The sequence below is a fragment of the Penaeus chinensis genome, chromosome 32, assembly GCF_019202785.1.
Source record: "Penaeus chinensis breed Huanghai No. 1 chromosome 32, ASM1920278v2, whole genome shotgun sequence".
In the NCBI taxonomy this organism is placed as follows: Eukaryota; Metazoa; Arthropoda; class Malacostraca; order Decapoda; family Penaeidae; genus Penaeus; species Penaeus chinensis.
Genome location: NC_061850.1, coordinates 28,143,925 through 28,158,924, shown reverse-complemented (window position 1 = coordinate 28,158,924; position 15,000 = coordinate 28,143,925). Strand labels below are relative to the sequence as shown.

General features: G+C 36.3%; 2 protein-coding genes and 1 pseudogene across 8 annotated transcripts in view; 1 reads left to right on the top strand and 2 right to left on the bottom strand.

The window, feature by feature from the left end:
- The window catches only part of LOC125042406 (anoctamin-1-like), a 52,068-nt gene extending 48,398 nt beyond the window's left edge, over window positions 1–3,670 (bottom strand). For 3 of the 4 annotated variants that reach the window (XM_047638034.1, XM_047638035.1, XM_047638036.1), the window contains exon 1: window positions 3,415–3,670. The gene's annotated coding sequence lies outside the window, so the exon portion shown is untranslated. Of the gene's footprint in view, window positions 1–3,090; window positions 3,349–3,414 lie in introns of those variants that run through there. The other variant, XM_047638037.1, reaches the window with a different exon arrangement.
- A 660-nt stretch (window positions 3,671–4,330) lies between these two features.
- Window positions 4,331–9,398, top strand: LOC125042729 (uncharacterized HIT-like protein Synpcc7942_1390). Of its 4 annotated transcripts, none has more exons than XM_047638565.1 (4): window positions 4,331–4,481; window positions 7,600–7,833; window positions 8,269–8,341; window positions 8,722–9,398. In XM_047638565.1, exons 1-4 carry the CDS (start codon window positions 4,368–4,370, stop codon window positions 8,811–8,813), a joined length of 513 nt encoding a protein of 170 aa, XP_047494521.1. In that variant the 5' UTR covers window positions 4,331–4,367; the 3' UTR covers window positions 8,814–9,398. The 4 variants fall into 4 exon arrangements, with proteins under 4 accessions (XP_047494521.1, XP_047494523.1, XP_047494525.1 ...); XM_047638567.1 differs by having other exon boundaries at window positions 4,369–4,501; XM_047638569.1 differs by having other exon boundaries at window positions 4,424–4,524.
- A 2,790-nt stretch (window positions 9,399–12,188) lies between these two features.
- LOC125042371 overlaps window positions 12,189–15,000 on the bottom strand; it is a 12,030-nt pseudogene continuing 9,218 nt past the window's right edge.

Here is a 15,000-nt window from a genome sequence, read left to right as displayed (position 1 = left end):
TCATGCAGAGGTGACCAACGAAACCTTCACGCGTTTTTCTTTAATCCATTAGCAACACACAAGTCCTGATAGCAAGAGTGACAGTGTAAAATACAAGCTGAAAATATAAACTCTTCAAGAGTGGAAACTAGAAATCCTGTACAATGACCATCATCCAAGATCAGATGACTATAGCTGTCTCTGGGCCACTTGCCAGGATGCAGTAGCCATTCCAGAGGCACAGCAGGCAAAGGAGAGTCTCAACCAATCACTACAACACAAGGTACAGGTATTTGTGAATGGCTTGGATTCTATTCTGTCAAATATACTACTAAGGCCATTTTCCATTTGCTGCATGCCTACAGCACAGATGTTAAGTGCAAGTAAAACCAGTACATTTTCATATATATATCGCATAAAGAGAAAATATCTACAAGAATGTTCTCATGTTCTGCTATTTCTATTCATCACTTACTCAATTCATCTAGCCACGGCATTTTACTCACTGACATCAATTCCAGCATCAGAGTGCCTGTCAAGTATCAAAAACCCCTTGCATGATCTTAGCTCCCTATAACCACTGATGATGTAAGAATATCTGACAACAACATTGCTAATATACAGTAAAATGCAAAATCCATTCAAAATCATTACAAGTTAGAACCATCTGGCAAAGAAAACCAAATAACACACAAAAAAAAAAAAAACTAAAGAGAAATGGATGTGGCAGAGTGGCATCAAGATTAACCAATACATACATTTTCTTCCCTTAAGAATAATGAATGATGGTAGTCTTTGCTTCTCCAAGGTTGTTAGCTGAAGAAATTGATAAAACATATCAATAATACACTGAAGAAGCAAAGAGTCTACCTTATGCTATTACAAACATTACATTCAATAAAAAACAGAAGTAGAATATAGAAAAAAATCTTGTTACAGCTTGACATTTTTTAAAATAATATACAGTTTTTAGTTTAATGTTATAACAATGTTAGTTTAATTTAGTTTCCTAATAATTTTAATGTTGCACTATGACAAAGAGGGTCTTACTTCTTGAAGTGCCAGCTGTCTACATAATAAAATTATCCTGATAACAGCTCCTAATAATAAAACAAATTTTAAAATCTTATAAAACTTGTTACTACTCTTTAGTGTAAACTTATTCCCAAAACTAAAAAACTTTCACATTCCTAAATGCAATAAAGATACAGGCCTTTTTTCTGGAAAATATCCTGGTCTATAAAAACCATAAATCAGTTCAAATCAGCAATGAATACTTAAGTGATTTTAGTTATACTAAACTATCTATTTAAAGGCCGTCTTTTGCAAATGAAATATAACTTTTGAAGTGATCAACTTGATAAGTAAATTTTCCAATTTGCATTCTTCTTCATCCATATTAAAATTAGTAATGCAAGTCATGTAAACATCTTATCTTTTTTTAATTTTCAGAAATTCATGTCCTTTCATAAAACAAAACATGAGAAATATATAGATCATGCATTTTCCTTTGACACTGCAACTAACAACTGAAGATTATCCATTATTGCAGGCTCTCTTCACAATTATCCCTCTACAATTCTCCCATTTCTTTCTTGACTGGCATCTTACCCAGTTCTTATTAAAAAAAAAACTTGATTTGCCTACTCATTCTCCTACAGAATAAATGATATGTACTTCTTGTAATTCCTTGTACTTTATGTACTCAAATGGAGAATGGGTACGAGATCTATTAGCTAGCTGTTAACCCCCTAGATGATGGGTGAAGAAAAAAGAAAAAAGAAAAAAAAAAGAAAAAAAAGAAAGAAAGAAAGAAAAAACTCTACCCTCTGGTTAAGCAACAGTTGGTTATGTGTTATATGTTGGTTATGATTTTTACATTTTAATATTTGTTAATATCTAATATACAAAGTAAGAATAATAACAAAACATAATAACTGAAGGTACATTTATAACATTATCATGACTATGATCGTAAAATGATCTTTATATAATCTCTCATTTTTATTACTTATGATATTACATGACTGGGTAATTTTCAGTTCCACATTCTTATCCTCATGAAATGCATTCAGGCAAAAGATTTTTAATCCCATCAATAAATTTGCAGAAATGACACACACTAGTAAATGTCTAAAGTACAATTTACAAAATATAAATCATTGAAAAATTGCACATGACACATTGTCAAGCTGAAAGACTTATATAATGTACATCACATACAAACTAATCTGATTTTCTTCACTATTCCTTACTGTATCAGATCTGAAATCTACATCAATAACAGATATTTCAGACATATTTTTGAGAGGTTACTGCAACCACAGAGAATCCTATAGAAAATGGTATGAAGCAGTTTAACTACAGAGGCAACTAGCATATCTACAAAGTATATGTATATATAGAGTGTATCCTTCAAACTGGCTTTTTCTTCTCATATAAGTACTGACTGTAATCAATCTAAGCCTACAAGGTAATTGCTGTGACCTTTGACTGGATACCTTCTGTCACAAAGCCAACTGGACAGTGGCACAGTGTCAAGAATTTGTCATGGCCTCCACACCTGTCAGTATTCAGCAAAAGGCTAACAGAATTCCACCTTAAAGCACTAGGACTGGTTCCTTCTTTGATGCTAAACCACAAGGAAGGTCTTCCAACTTTCAGTGACATCACTAACAATTTTTTGATGTCTCAGAAAATCTTTTTGGTCTAGATTTAACCTACTCGAATAAAATGCATATACAATAAGCCAAAAATTTGGGAGGAACTCGATGGTTTGTTACACATGGGAATCATTATACCATCTTGAGTAAACCTTTGCATAACCAGCCTTTCCATGAGGTCCCCTTCATTGTCAATTACGTAATGCAAAAATATAAATCCTTAATAAACTGATACTTGATCAGCTATAGCAAGAACAAATCTGAATATATTCAAACTATAGAAGAAAAATAAAACTTATGGTTGTGTGGAACTGAAAATTACACAACAATCACTTTACATCCAAATCAACACAGAAAACACAGCAATTGAATGTAATGAAAGAGTAAAAATAAAAGTAATAATAGTAATCCTCAGATACAAAAAAAAAAAGAAAAAAAAAGATCATACTTTCCTTTCAGCAGACTGCTAGGAATAGGACCTAAGGCTACCGAGCTCTCAATTCACAATCACAGGCCTTTCTGAACCGTGCGCGCCTTGACGGGGTGGCCAACCGAGTGTGCTTCCGCCTCCTCGAGTCAGTGAGTCGCCCTCAAGGCCGACGCTGAGTCACAGGATCCTCTGGGAAGTCCTCGGGAAAGACTAAAGGTTATCCAAGCAAAAGGAAAAGGGGGATGGGCCAGGAGCCGCTTGGCTTAACACGCCTTTCCTCCTACCATTGGCACTAACAACAGGCGGTCTGGTGATCGTGGGCGCCCCAGCGATGGCACTCACCTGCCAGTGTGCGACCGCCGCTGCTAAGAGAAATCCTACGGCCTTGGAGGGCTATTACAGGGAAACCGCAGGAGTTGTGGAAAACAACATTCTAGCCAGCTGGGGCATAAGCGTCGTGAATCTTGCGGCGGCAAGGGGATTGGATTCTATTATAAACAAAAGACAGTTCCTTAAATCGTCTCCGAGAGTCCTTTATCATCTCGGATCCTCTTTTACGAAAGACGATGGACATTCTGATCCTCTCTTGTCCACACAGGATCCTTCTATGGAAACTCTTTGCCATGCCGTTATGATTAAAGACCATATAAGGAAGACAGGAGAGTGTTCATTCATATTGTGGATGTAACATGATGCTCAGACTGACTACAGAGGCATCTATTGATATAGTTTATAACTACTAAAGGAGAACTGGAAAACGATTGGATTTTGCTGTCATTTCCAAGTTTTATCTGGGTGATCGCTTCAATTTTTACATATATTAGTAAATGGTAAAATGTGGCCTATCCTTTGAGTGCACTGTCCCAAATATAAGATACCAGTTATTTTATATATATTAATTTAAAATTTACCACGAGGCAACTTACTCATCTGACGTCACTAATGTTGCGAGAAAAGGACGTCATTGATGTGGAGTGATGTCATCACTGCAGACAGAAATAACAGTACCAATACAGAGATAGGTGGCACCACCAATACAGTGCCAAAGTAACACAAAGAAAAGACACCGTCATCAGTGCCATAAGAAACCCAAGGCCAAGTACCGTGACAAACACCAGCAACAAATGACATCACGCCTATAACCATCCCATGACGTCACCAACGTAAACAGCCCGACGAAGGCCCCTTGCCTCCCAGCGCCATCTATCTTTCATCCTCCAAACTAAACTCCCATCACACCCTCTCCCCCAGCGCCCCGCACACCTCTCCCCTCCTCCTCGCCAACCCCCCCTGCGATGGCCTGTCTCGCGTCGAGTAATTTCCTTCGACGCTCAGTCTCCCTCAGACTCCTGCCGCTGACCCTCGCCCCTTCGCGCAGGAGACTTGTCACACCCGCCCATCTGCCTTTGGTAAATCTCAAGACGTCTAGGTAGGCCAGGAAGGCTAATAAAGGTCACACATGACCCCCTTTATTTAAGCCTGGAGAATGCAAGGTCGTTTATTTTTCGCCGTGTGCTTCCTCTCGGCGGTGAGCTTTTTCCCTCTCTCTCTCTCTCCTCTTCTCTCTCCTCTATTTCCCTTTCCGCGGAGTGTCACGGGACGAGGCGAGGGCCGGAGAACTCAAGGACGTCAGCTCTTTAGTGGGAGTGTAGAGTTATTGTCGTTTTGTTGCACTTTAAGGAGTAATTGGCAGAGAATGAGAGCGCCGGCGGGCGTGTTGCACGGGATTGCAAATGCCATTAATACCTGAGGCTGTCGACTGCAATTGCATATGGTTTTAAAGACAGTAGATTGCAGAGATCGGTTGTTGTTTATTTAAAAAAAACTGTTTTGTTAATGACACGTACTTTGGATTATTTTATTTTACCACACGTGGCATGTTGCAGACGATATTTGACGTATTGCAGAAGGAAGCACGTGCCGGTAAAACAAAAACAAAAACAATTTCCGTATAATTCTTATGCAAAAGAAGAAATAAAAAGCAATTTCCGGATAATTCTTATACGTTAGATGTTTGCAAAGTACTTTTTTCTGTCATAGAGTGTAGAAAACATGCTGAATATGTTGACACCAACCACGTAATAATGGTAAAAATAGTTATTTCAGTGACTGACATTTGAAAGTTGCAATTGAGCAACATATTTTCCCATTTTTAATCTTATAGTAAAATGTACTTTCTATATTGGAGTCACTGTAGGTTCTTTGATAGTAAGAGTAAATGGTAGATGAAGGCCTATGTTAATTGCAAATCTTATTGATTTTTTATTGAAATGACCATAAAAGGTTACTTCTATGGATATTTTCAGGTAAATTCCTAGAAAAAAATCACGTTTTAAAACCCATCAAATTTAGCTGGTGTAGTTTTTTCGTGTATTTCAGCTTCAGTAATGCAAAACTAGGAGACTTATCGCAGTAATGAGTTATCAGTATTGTACTTGATTTAGAATTTCGTTTGTAGTGTAGTATTTAAATGCTTGTTTTTGGTTATATTCGTTGGCTTTTCTACCAGCCCCCCCCCCCCCTCTTGAAATTATCCGTTAAAACGCTGTTTAAAAAATTCACGAGAGAGGATGGAATGGTTTTTTTTATTTATTATTATTTTTTTTCTGGGACTGTTAATACTTATGGTTTTTAAGTCTGTTAAAAGTGAACTACTTATTGGAAAAATTATTATTAAACATTACCTAATGACCTTACAAGAATTTGAATGAATAAAGTAGTGTTTTCCTTACGTTGTTAGTTCCTGTTGCAAGTACTGTTTGTATTAATGGGGATAAAACGATTTGGCTGGATGTCGGATCCAAAAGTGAAACCCAGATTTTTAGATTTTGTTTGCTCTAAGATAACAGATAGTCCTGGAACATTTTCTCTGTAGACATTTAATTTTTGTAAGTACATTGGTTGCATCTAAATCTACTTCAGACAATTAATATATTCTTGTGGTAGAAAAAAAAAGCATATGATACAAAAAATAGATTTATTGAAAATGAGACTGTAATTTCGAAATCCACCTGGATTTCATTTTCAGGTCTTCATAGTATACGCACAGAAGAGTATTTTACCATTCATTCAGTATATTTCTATTGTCAAGTGATTGCTGTGCTTCACAAAAAAGAACAACATTCTTTAATTATAGATTCTCACAAGATCAGGTAACTTTCTAGAATCAATCTGAGTCTCAAAATCCTTCAATTGCTGACAGATTCCTACTTGTGTCTCCTGGGCATTGATGGAAGACTTGGGTGGCTTGTAACAGTATCGACAATACAAGACTGGATAGTTAGGATGGGTATGAGGCCTAGATTGGGAGGGCATGAATCCTTATTGGGAAATGGCAGGGTTAGGTTATGCAGTATTTGTGTATATTTATTATTGTTAGGGGCTGCTCTCCCTTAAACCTACCTTATGGTGAGGCTGCTGCAAAATCTCTTGTCATATCTTGATGGCAGGAGAGAGCCCAGATAGGCTTTGTGAGTGACATCACTACCCAGTTGAATTGGAGGTTCCCTGTGGTAAATGTTTCCTCGTAACATTCTCAGTGGTAACTAACTGTGCATGTTATGGGAGGTTTTGAATGTCCTTATTATACTTGATTATTGATTCTGCTGTCTGTTATTGCTACAATTTGTTGGTATTAAACGTAGAATGGTACAGATGCGTAGGACCAAAAATCTCCTTAGTCTTGAGTGACACAATGCTGGATGAGATAGCAAGGGTGTGGTGTTTACCCTTCTCTGATGCAAACATGTTCTGCAAAGTGGAAATTGATCCCTTGTGATAACATCCCCATCAATTATTTGTAATGTCAGTTTACTTCGTGATCATAGTTCTCATTTTCAGCTAAAATAGTAAAAATATCAAGATCAGTATTTTAAACAAAACTATTATAAATATTTGTGTATTTCCCTACGCTTCCTTATTGTTATTTGCAAAGTATCTTGGATGAGTTTTCCAAAGGGATTAATGTTATCCTACCCTAACATCCAAATCTATACGATAGAGGGAGTAGGAGCGTATATACTGTCTACCACACTTCATTTATCCCTGCCTAAAATCAAAATAAAAGTAAACTATATATAGCTACATTGTGATATTTATCTATGATGTACTGTATATAGGTTATATATTTTGAACTCTATTTTAGTTGGGTGTAATTGTGTGAGAATGTACAAAAAACAAACAGATTCAAAGCAAAGAAGTTTTTCATTTTATCATTATATTTTTTTCTGTTCGTTTGCCTGTGAAAGGTTGATAGGCATGTCGCCATCAATATAATTTTTTTTCTCCATTTTTGCTCATTCTTCAAGGCAAACCTATGTTGTTTTTCATAATATCTAGAAAGTGGCCTAGATCATCCCCTCCCCCTTTTTTCATAATGTGACTTGCACTTTTTGGTATCTTATTCAGAAAGTTACTGTGGAAACAAGTTGTAATACTATTGTTATATAGGTATTCACCTCGGTTGATGCTCCCAGAATGGTCAATACTTATCTAGAAATAAGTACTAATTTCTTTTTGTTTTCTCAGGTACGCAACATGAGTGACGAGGTGGCAGCTGCTAAGGCTGCATCCTCCGCGAGCAAACACCAGCCCACCATCTTCGACAAGATCATTGACAAGTCCATCCCAGCCGAAATTGTATACGAGGATGATAAGTGCCTGGCCTTCCGTGATATCTCGCCTCAGGCACCAACACATATCCTTGTGATTCCCAAGAAGAGGCTGGCGATGCTGAGTGATGCTACAGAAGAGGATAATTCTGTAAGAAATGTTTTATGGTTGTCTGATTCAGGTGGTCATAGTCAGTGTTTGGTTTAGACATTAAACACTTTACAGTAGATGGCTCTCGGGAATAGAAGTGAATCAGACTCAGAATTTAATTCATAGAAAACGGTTGACATGATGATGATTATTAAGTAATGAAGCTAGATAAAGTTTAATCACAAAGGTAAACAGTTGAATTTCAAATAGAAAGTCTGAACCCTTATCTCATGTTCATAATAAGAACATGTATATGTATGTATATGCTCATGTATGTGTATGTAAAGAGAGTTGTAATCTTCAACAGTGATAAGATTTAATTGTTTGTTCCTATGGCTTTAGTTTAATTGTCTCTCTTTGACCTTTGTTAACCTTTTTTTTTTTTTTTTTTTTTTTTTCCTAGGGGTAAGAATTTAATTTGATTATTTTTTCCAGCTTCTTGGTCATCTTCTGCTTACTGCAAACAAAGTAGCTGCTCAAGAGAAACTTGACAATGGTTTTAGGATTGGTAAGTGTAAATGCCTGGGTTATTTTGTAATATGTTCTATGAGCAATTGGCAAATGTATATATCAGTCAAATATTATGTAGCTAATCTTCATGATAATTTGGCAATTAAATTCTGAAATTTGTTTGGTTATTGTACAATTAACAGTTTTAGAGGGTTGTTACTTGAGCCAGTCTATTAAATTGACTACACAATATGACCTGAAGCACTCTAGGCAGACAGTAATTACAAATTTGCAATGGAGCTTGTCATTGATAGAAAAATGTTTTGGGTCTTCACAAGCAATAAATGTTAATGAGCTTTCACAAACAATGGTAATTTTTGAGTGATAGTGATACTGTTTATTCATTTCAAGTAATTTCTCTTTTTTTCTCTCTTTCAGTGATCAACAATGGAAAAGATGGGGCTCAGTCTGTGTACCACCTCCACCTCCACATACTCGGAGGTCGCCAGATGTCCTGGCCTCCTGGCTAAGACAGGGTGCTGGAGAAGCTGCGTACAGTCAGGCCACTTTTTGAAAGAAATCAGATCCTTGAGACACCTATATGTTAATTGCATATATAGTGATTTATGTAATCAGTTTTTGGACTTGTGATGTAATCATCTATTCTCTGTGCATAATTGTCATATCACCAGTTTGGCTTTAAGATGCAAAGTACCCTATGATAAGTACTTAAATCTGCAGGGTAGGCTTAGCTGGTTGAGCAGTGTTTTCATTAACGGTTATTCACAAAATGGCTGTGTCGAAATATCCACATTTCTTAATTATTGCTTGAGAAAGTTGTAGCAGCACTTTGCATGTTGATTCACAAGCTAGTAATTGTGCCCTAAAGTTTTAAGATAATGTAAAGATGACATATCTGTAAGTGGCCTACTGTATAAGCTATTAAAAGAATAAACATGAGTAGTCACACCAAGCATATTTTTTCGTTCATTTTATAATTGGTTTGATAATTTAAACTTATGTATCCTGGATGACCATGAAAGCATCCTCTGTTGATGCTTCATTTAACAGATTTGATTGTGACTATAAATGTGCTCAATAAATATAAGTAAATATTATGTTTTCTGTTGCCCTTTTACATTACTACACAAAATTATTAACAGAGTATATTGGATAATGTAGAACAGATATTTGTTTTACTGTTAAAAATAAATTCATTTTACTTTCAGTTAAATTTAATAGGTATCGTCCATCCCTAGACATTCTGCATTAAATGTTGAACATAACATCTACAAAGGAATACACTAAGTGCAATCCATGTCGGGTTCCCAGGCAATGAAAAAGAAAATATCTTGGCATGATCTGCCGCCTTGTCCACAACCCACCAACCCTGTTTTTCACACATTCCAGCCTCTAACTACTGTTCCCACTTAAAAATGTTCCCCTATAATTATTGGTCATCTTTCTGGTCAAGTCTTACCATCCATAAACTACAAACCATAAAACGTTCCATCTCTTTTCGGCTAGCACCATACCACCAGAAGAGATGTCGGGGAAACTACGCTTGCCTCTTACAAATAGGTCACCCCTGTCTCACACATTCATACCTCATGTCACCCCCCAACCCACCTCAATGCTGCTTGTGCAATGTTCCTCTTTCAGTCCCACATATCCTACTATCCTGCTCTTTCTTTACTGAAGCCCGTACCCTCGCTTTTCCTTACTTGTCCTCTCTTCCCAGACCCCCCAACCTGCTGGACATCCTCATGGGATCCCCTACCTTTTCAATTAACAACGTATTCTCCTTCCTCAGATGCATAAATACCCTCCATTTGGTCTACTCACCCTTTGTCCTTAACCCCTTCTATCACCCCCTATCCTACCCCATTTACTCGCCTTCTTTCCACCCCTTTCATTACCATACTATCTTTTAATACTATGACTTGAAATCTAAGTCATCATGTTCTAAAGAACACCTTTCACTACAATGCCTTACCACATTGCTGTATGGCCTTTGATGTCTAGCACATTTATTGATTCAAAGCATTGACCATTAACTATTTGCATTGGTACCCAGTGGTCCCAGACCATCTATCTCGGAGCAGCATTTAGCTCAGGATGTGTGAAATTGTGGCCTCACTGACATATACATACAACCTGTCTCCCTGTCATCTACGGCTCAAACAGGAGACGTAATTTCTTTCTTGTTGTCATCTCCACATCTAAATGGAAGGGACGTTACAAGAATTGGGTCTGTATGGTGGATGTAGTGCTTATAATTGCAGTAAGGTTTGAATACGAATACTGTGAGATGTCTATTGTCGATAGTAGGAGACACAATGCAAGTTAATTAGGATTTGCTGAACTGAATGTCTAGATCGATGTGAGTTAAGATGAGATAAGGGCAGAAGGTTGGGGTGATGGGATGCATGGTTGAATTGAAAGTAGAGAATGGCTTTTACATTGTAGAAAGTGGTGGTTCAGATATAACTACGAAATATAATCTTAAGTGAGAACCAATGATAAGGGAGGTGGGGCTAGAGTTCTCAGTGACGGTGTCGGTGACAGGAAAGATGAGGGATGTTCCAATCTGGACACTTGATGAGGCCGAACAGATCAGCCTAATTGTGGACAGTCAGTCCTGGAGGAACTAAGAAGAATACTGCCAAGGGCAAAGGGTTCGCTGAGGTTCATGATCCGAGGCCATCTTGTGTTGGCCAACCCTCTGATGTGGTGAACATGGCCTAATTGCACAGCTAGACATTATAATGTTAGAGTAAAATTAATAATGCAAACAGTAACAATTCATGATCCATTTGAACTAGTGAAGCTTATACAAGACTTTTATGAAGGAAGGAAGGAAGCAACAAGAAAATCGTAACCAGAAGCACCCACACACACGCACACATATATCCATATACATGTATATGTGTGTGTAAATATACATATATATATATATATATATATATATATATATATATATATATATATATATATATATATGGATAGATAGATAGATGTGCGCGTTTTTAGGTGTATATGATTAAGAGGTATGATACAATATATGAGACATACACGTGTGTGTGTATGTACATATATATATATATATATATATATATATATATATATATATATATATATATATATATATTATATATATATATATATATATATGTATGTATGTATGTATGTATGTATATATATATGTATACACACACACACACACACACACACACATACAAACTTGTGTATGTACAGTCATTCATAACATGTACTTAACTGGCTTTAAAATCATTGTCATGATTCTCATTGTCACTATCAGTATCTCAAATAGACACTGAAAATCCCGATTTGTTGTAGGAATAAGATACCCATAACAACGTTCTTCACAGATTTATAATTTATCATATTACTCATTGCAGATTGATATAACTGATTATATGTAATGTATATAGTTCTTTAAACATATTTGTTTATTGAGCACAAAATACTGCTTCGTATCCAGCACTGAAAAATTGAAATTTTTTAACTAATTCTTTATTGCAGATGTTTGCTCAATTTTAAAACATTCCCAGCAACATAAGGCTGAAAATTTGAACATAGTTTTAATAAAAAAAGGCATGTGCTTATATCAAATTTAAATATATGTTATAATCCAGTGATATTTTTGGACTGATGTTTTTTTTTCTCCAAAGTAATCTTTCGTATGCTTGAGTAAACCAAATTTTAAATGTATTTGTTCATTGTGATAGGACAATAATCTTATATTTGGATAGTTGTACTAAAAAAAAAGCTTCGTTTTCCAAATGTAATGAACATATTAATAGTCCTATGAATGGAGAAAAAAGTGATAGATATATAGGGAAGTGAGTGACTAAGGACTAACAATAATTGAAAAAAACAAATATAGTTAAGATATTTATTATGATTATTTACAATGTATTCCGCTTTTGGCATTGAGACAGCAAATGAACATGTAAAAACTTAGTGTGTTATGCAATTACAATGGGTTTGAAAACACAATGCGAGGACACCATAGCTGTTGCGAAAAAAATATAGATAATATACAGATTCAGACACGGTTGTTAGCACGTGGTATTGTTGAGCAGGTCTGTGTTTGGGTTGCAGGCTATAGCCCTTGCTTATTTCGTTAACTTTATTGTGTTATGAGTCTTTGATGCTTTTCTTCTCCTCCTTCTTCTTCTTCTCTCTCTCTCTCTCTCTCTCTCTCTCTCTCTCTTTTTCTTTTTCTCTGTTGTTTTATCCCCTTCCACTCTTTTTCTTTCTCTTTCTCTCTCTCATCATGTTTTTTTTTTCTGTCTACATCCTTTTTATTTGTTTATTTACCGCCTCGTCAAAATCTATCTCATCTTCATCCGTCTTTCAAAGAAAAAAAATCTTCAAAAATCACCAACCAACTTATTATTAATACCTGGTACATCCCCATGTCATTTTGCAAACCAAAACATCTGAATATCATTCAATATGTCAACATCAACCATTGCTAGCACCCTCTATAATCAATTGCACATATCTGATCATCTCATCAAATAACATTGCAAGAACTATCCAAAACAACACGATTCTTTCACCTTTCATTGATCTTATAAGAATCAGAGGCTATTCAAATTACCTTAACACGAACACAGACCCTATGGAGTGAATGATATAAAAAAAACAAATCTATAATACGTATCTTCTTATTCTTATATATATCCTTTCTTTTAAAAAATCCACGAATCAATTATATATCTTTTTGATTATATCTTTAGTAATAAATCTTAAATATACACGATGGTTTTGTCAGATAGATAGGATATCGGCCTATGATGGATAGACAGTGACGTAGATTTGCTTTTGTTAATCAACGTCAAAGTTTTTTTCTCTCCATATATTCCGTTCCTTTATACCTGATTCATATGGCAACACATATATCGGACTAAGTCAGTATTCACACTAATGAAATGGATGGAATTCTATATATGTATAAAGAGAAATAATAAGAACAAAGTGAAACCAAAGGGGGAGATGGGAGAGAATAAATGATAAAACAGGTAATGGGAGGGTGTCAGAAAATAATGAGATAATTATAATGAAAAAAAAAATACGCATATAAGTCAATACATAACTTGGTCTCAACTTGCTAATGGATTTCCTTATTTCTTCGGTACAACAACTTGTACGAAGGTTTACAAACACATTTTATATAAGGGAATGTTATGATCCCCCCCCCCCCTTACCCTCAATAACCTATATTTGATTTAGGTTGAAAGGGCATACAAGCTCGAGATGCATTCATGGCAAGAAGCTCACTTAAAAAAATATTTATATGTATCTCTCTCTATATATAAAAAACAACACTGAACCGCAAAGCAAATTATTTCGTATAAATCTCCTTCAGCACCATTTTCTGCAGTGTAAGATGACCCCACAGAGCCATTTTTTTTTGTCTTAAACTTATTCTTTATATCGTTTCTTGGATTCTGCAAGGTCCAACTTTAGAAAGAAAAAAAAGACTTATAGAAAATATTTCGTGTTCTGTTTTTCCATAGAACGCCGATCTATTTTTTTCACTGTCCGTTTTCTTCAGAGTTTCAAATCGATAAAATCATTTTTCTGCGACGTAAAAATTATCCTTCGTCTGAAAAACGTAGTACCTTTTAAAAAGTTCCTTTGTAAAACTTAGAAAAGATCCATCGATTGTCACTGTCACTATTATATATAAACTTATATATCTTTAAGAACACCAAATATATATTTTTCTACAGACATCATCATGTAAGAATATTTCATGTCTTACACAGCACACACGAATACATCAAATTTAGACAAGAAAAGTGATCATAATAATCATAGAAAAATCTTTCAAAAAGCGTATCCCAAAACATATGTCGCACAAAAAATATAACCGACAAAGAGCCATTTTGAATAGCATAAAAAACGCGCCAAAAACAAAAGACAAAACGAAAGCGACGTTTTCTCCCTCCTTCGGCAGCACACGCACGCGGCGTCACACTCCTTCCTTCAGCAAACTCCACGACATTCCTCAAAAAAAGGGAATCTGTGTTGCTAGTCCAGTCTTCTGTAACAGCATTTTACGACTCGGCCATCCACTACCGCCGTTGTATACGGGGTTCGTAAGGACGAGATTCATTTGAAGACCCCCTTTTCCCCTTGTATACTGGCGTGACTAATGGACCTCGTCTCGAGAGCAAACCTTTTGAATCCTGTAGTATAACTCGCAGTAGTTATATAACAGGACAGAGCTGTAGCATGTTAGAGACACATATGTACATAAAGCTGCAAGTGAACATTACTGACGAATCAAGCCTATTTGCAATATTATAACAGCATCTGTGTTAATGAGTATGAGCATGTATATATATATATATATATATATATATATATATATATATATATATATATATATATATATTTAAGGACACATGGCTGAGAGTTATGGCATGCGACTTGGAAGTCAACAGTTGGGTGACGTGCGGACCGGCGGCCCGGGACGAGGGCCACCGCCATCGGCAGCCCCGGGACCGACGGCCCGGCCGGGACGCCCGAGGAATGCTGTGGAGGCTGTGGCGCGCGGCGGCTCATAGGTACTCCGAGTCCTCCTCGAGAGTCGGCTGACGTCAGATGCCCTTGGCCTCCTTGTTCCTGCGGCGCCTGAGCCAGCCGGCCAGGCGGGAATCCTTGTACATGCTCTGG

Bases quoted from the DNA above. Each gene is read 5' to 3' on its own strand.
- LOC125042729 (XM_047638565.1), top strand. From the start codon at position 4,368: ATGGCCTGTCTCGCGTCGAGTAATTTCCTTCGACGCTCAGTCTCCCTC. The intron at 4,482-7,599 runs GTAAATCTCAAG...TTGTTTTCTCAG, and splicing joins CACCCGCCCATCTGCCTTTG to GTACGCAACATGAGTGACGA. The intron at 8,342-8,721 runs GTAAGTGTAAAT...TCTCTCTTTCAG, and splicing joins TGACAATGGTTTTAGGATTG to TGATCAACAATGGAAAAGAT.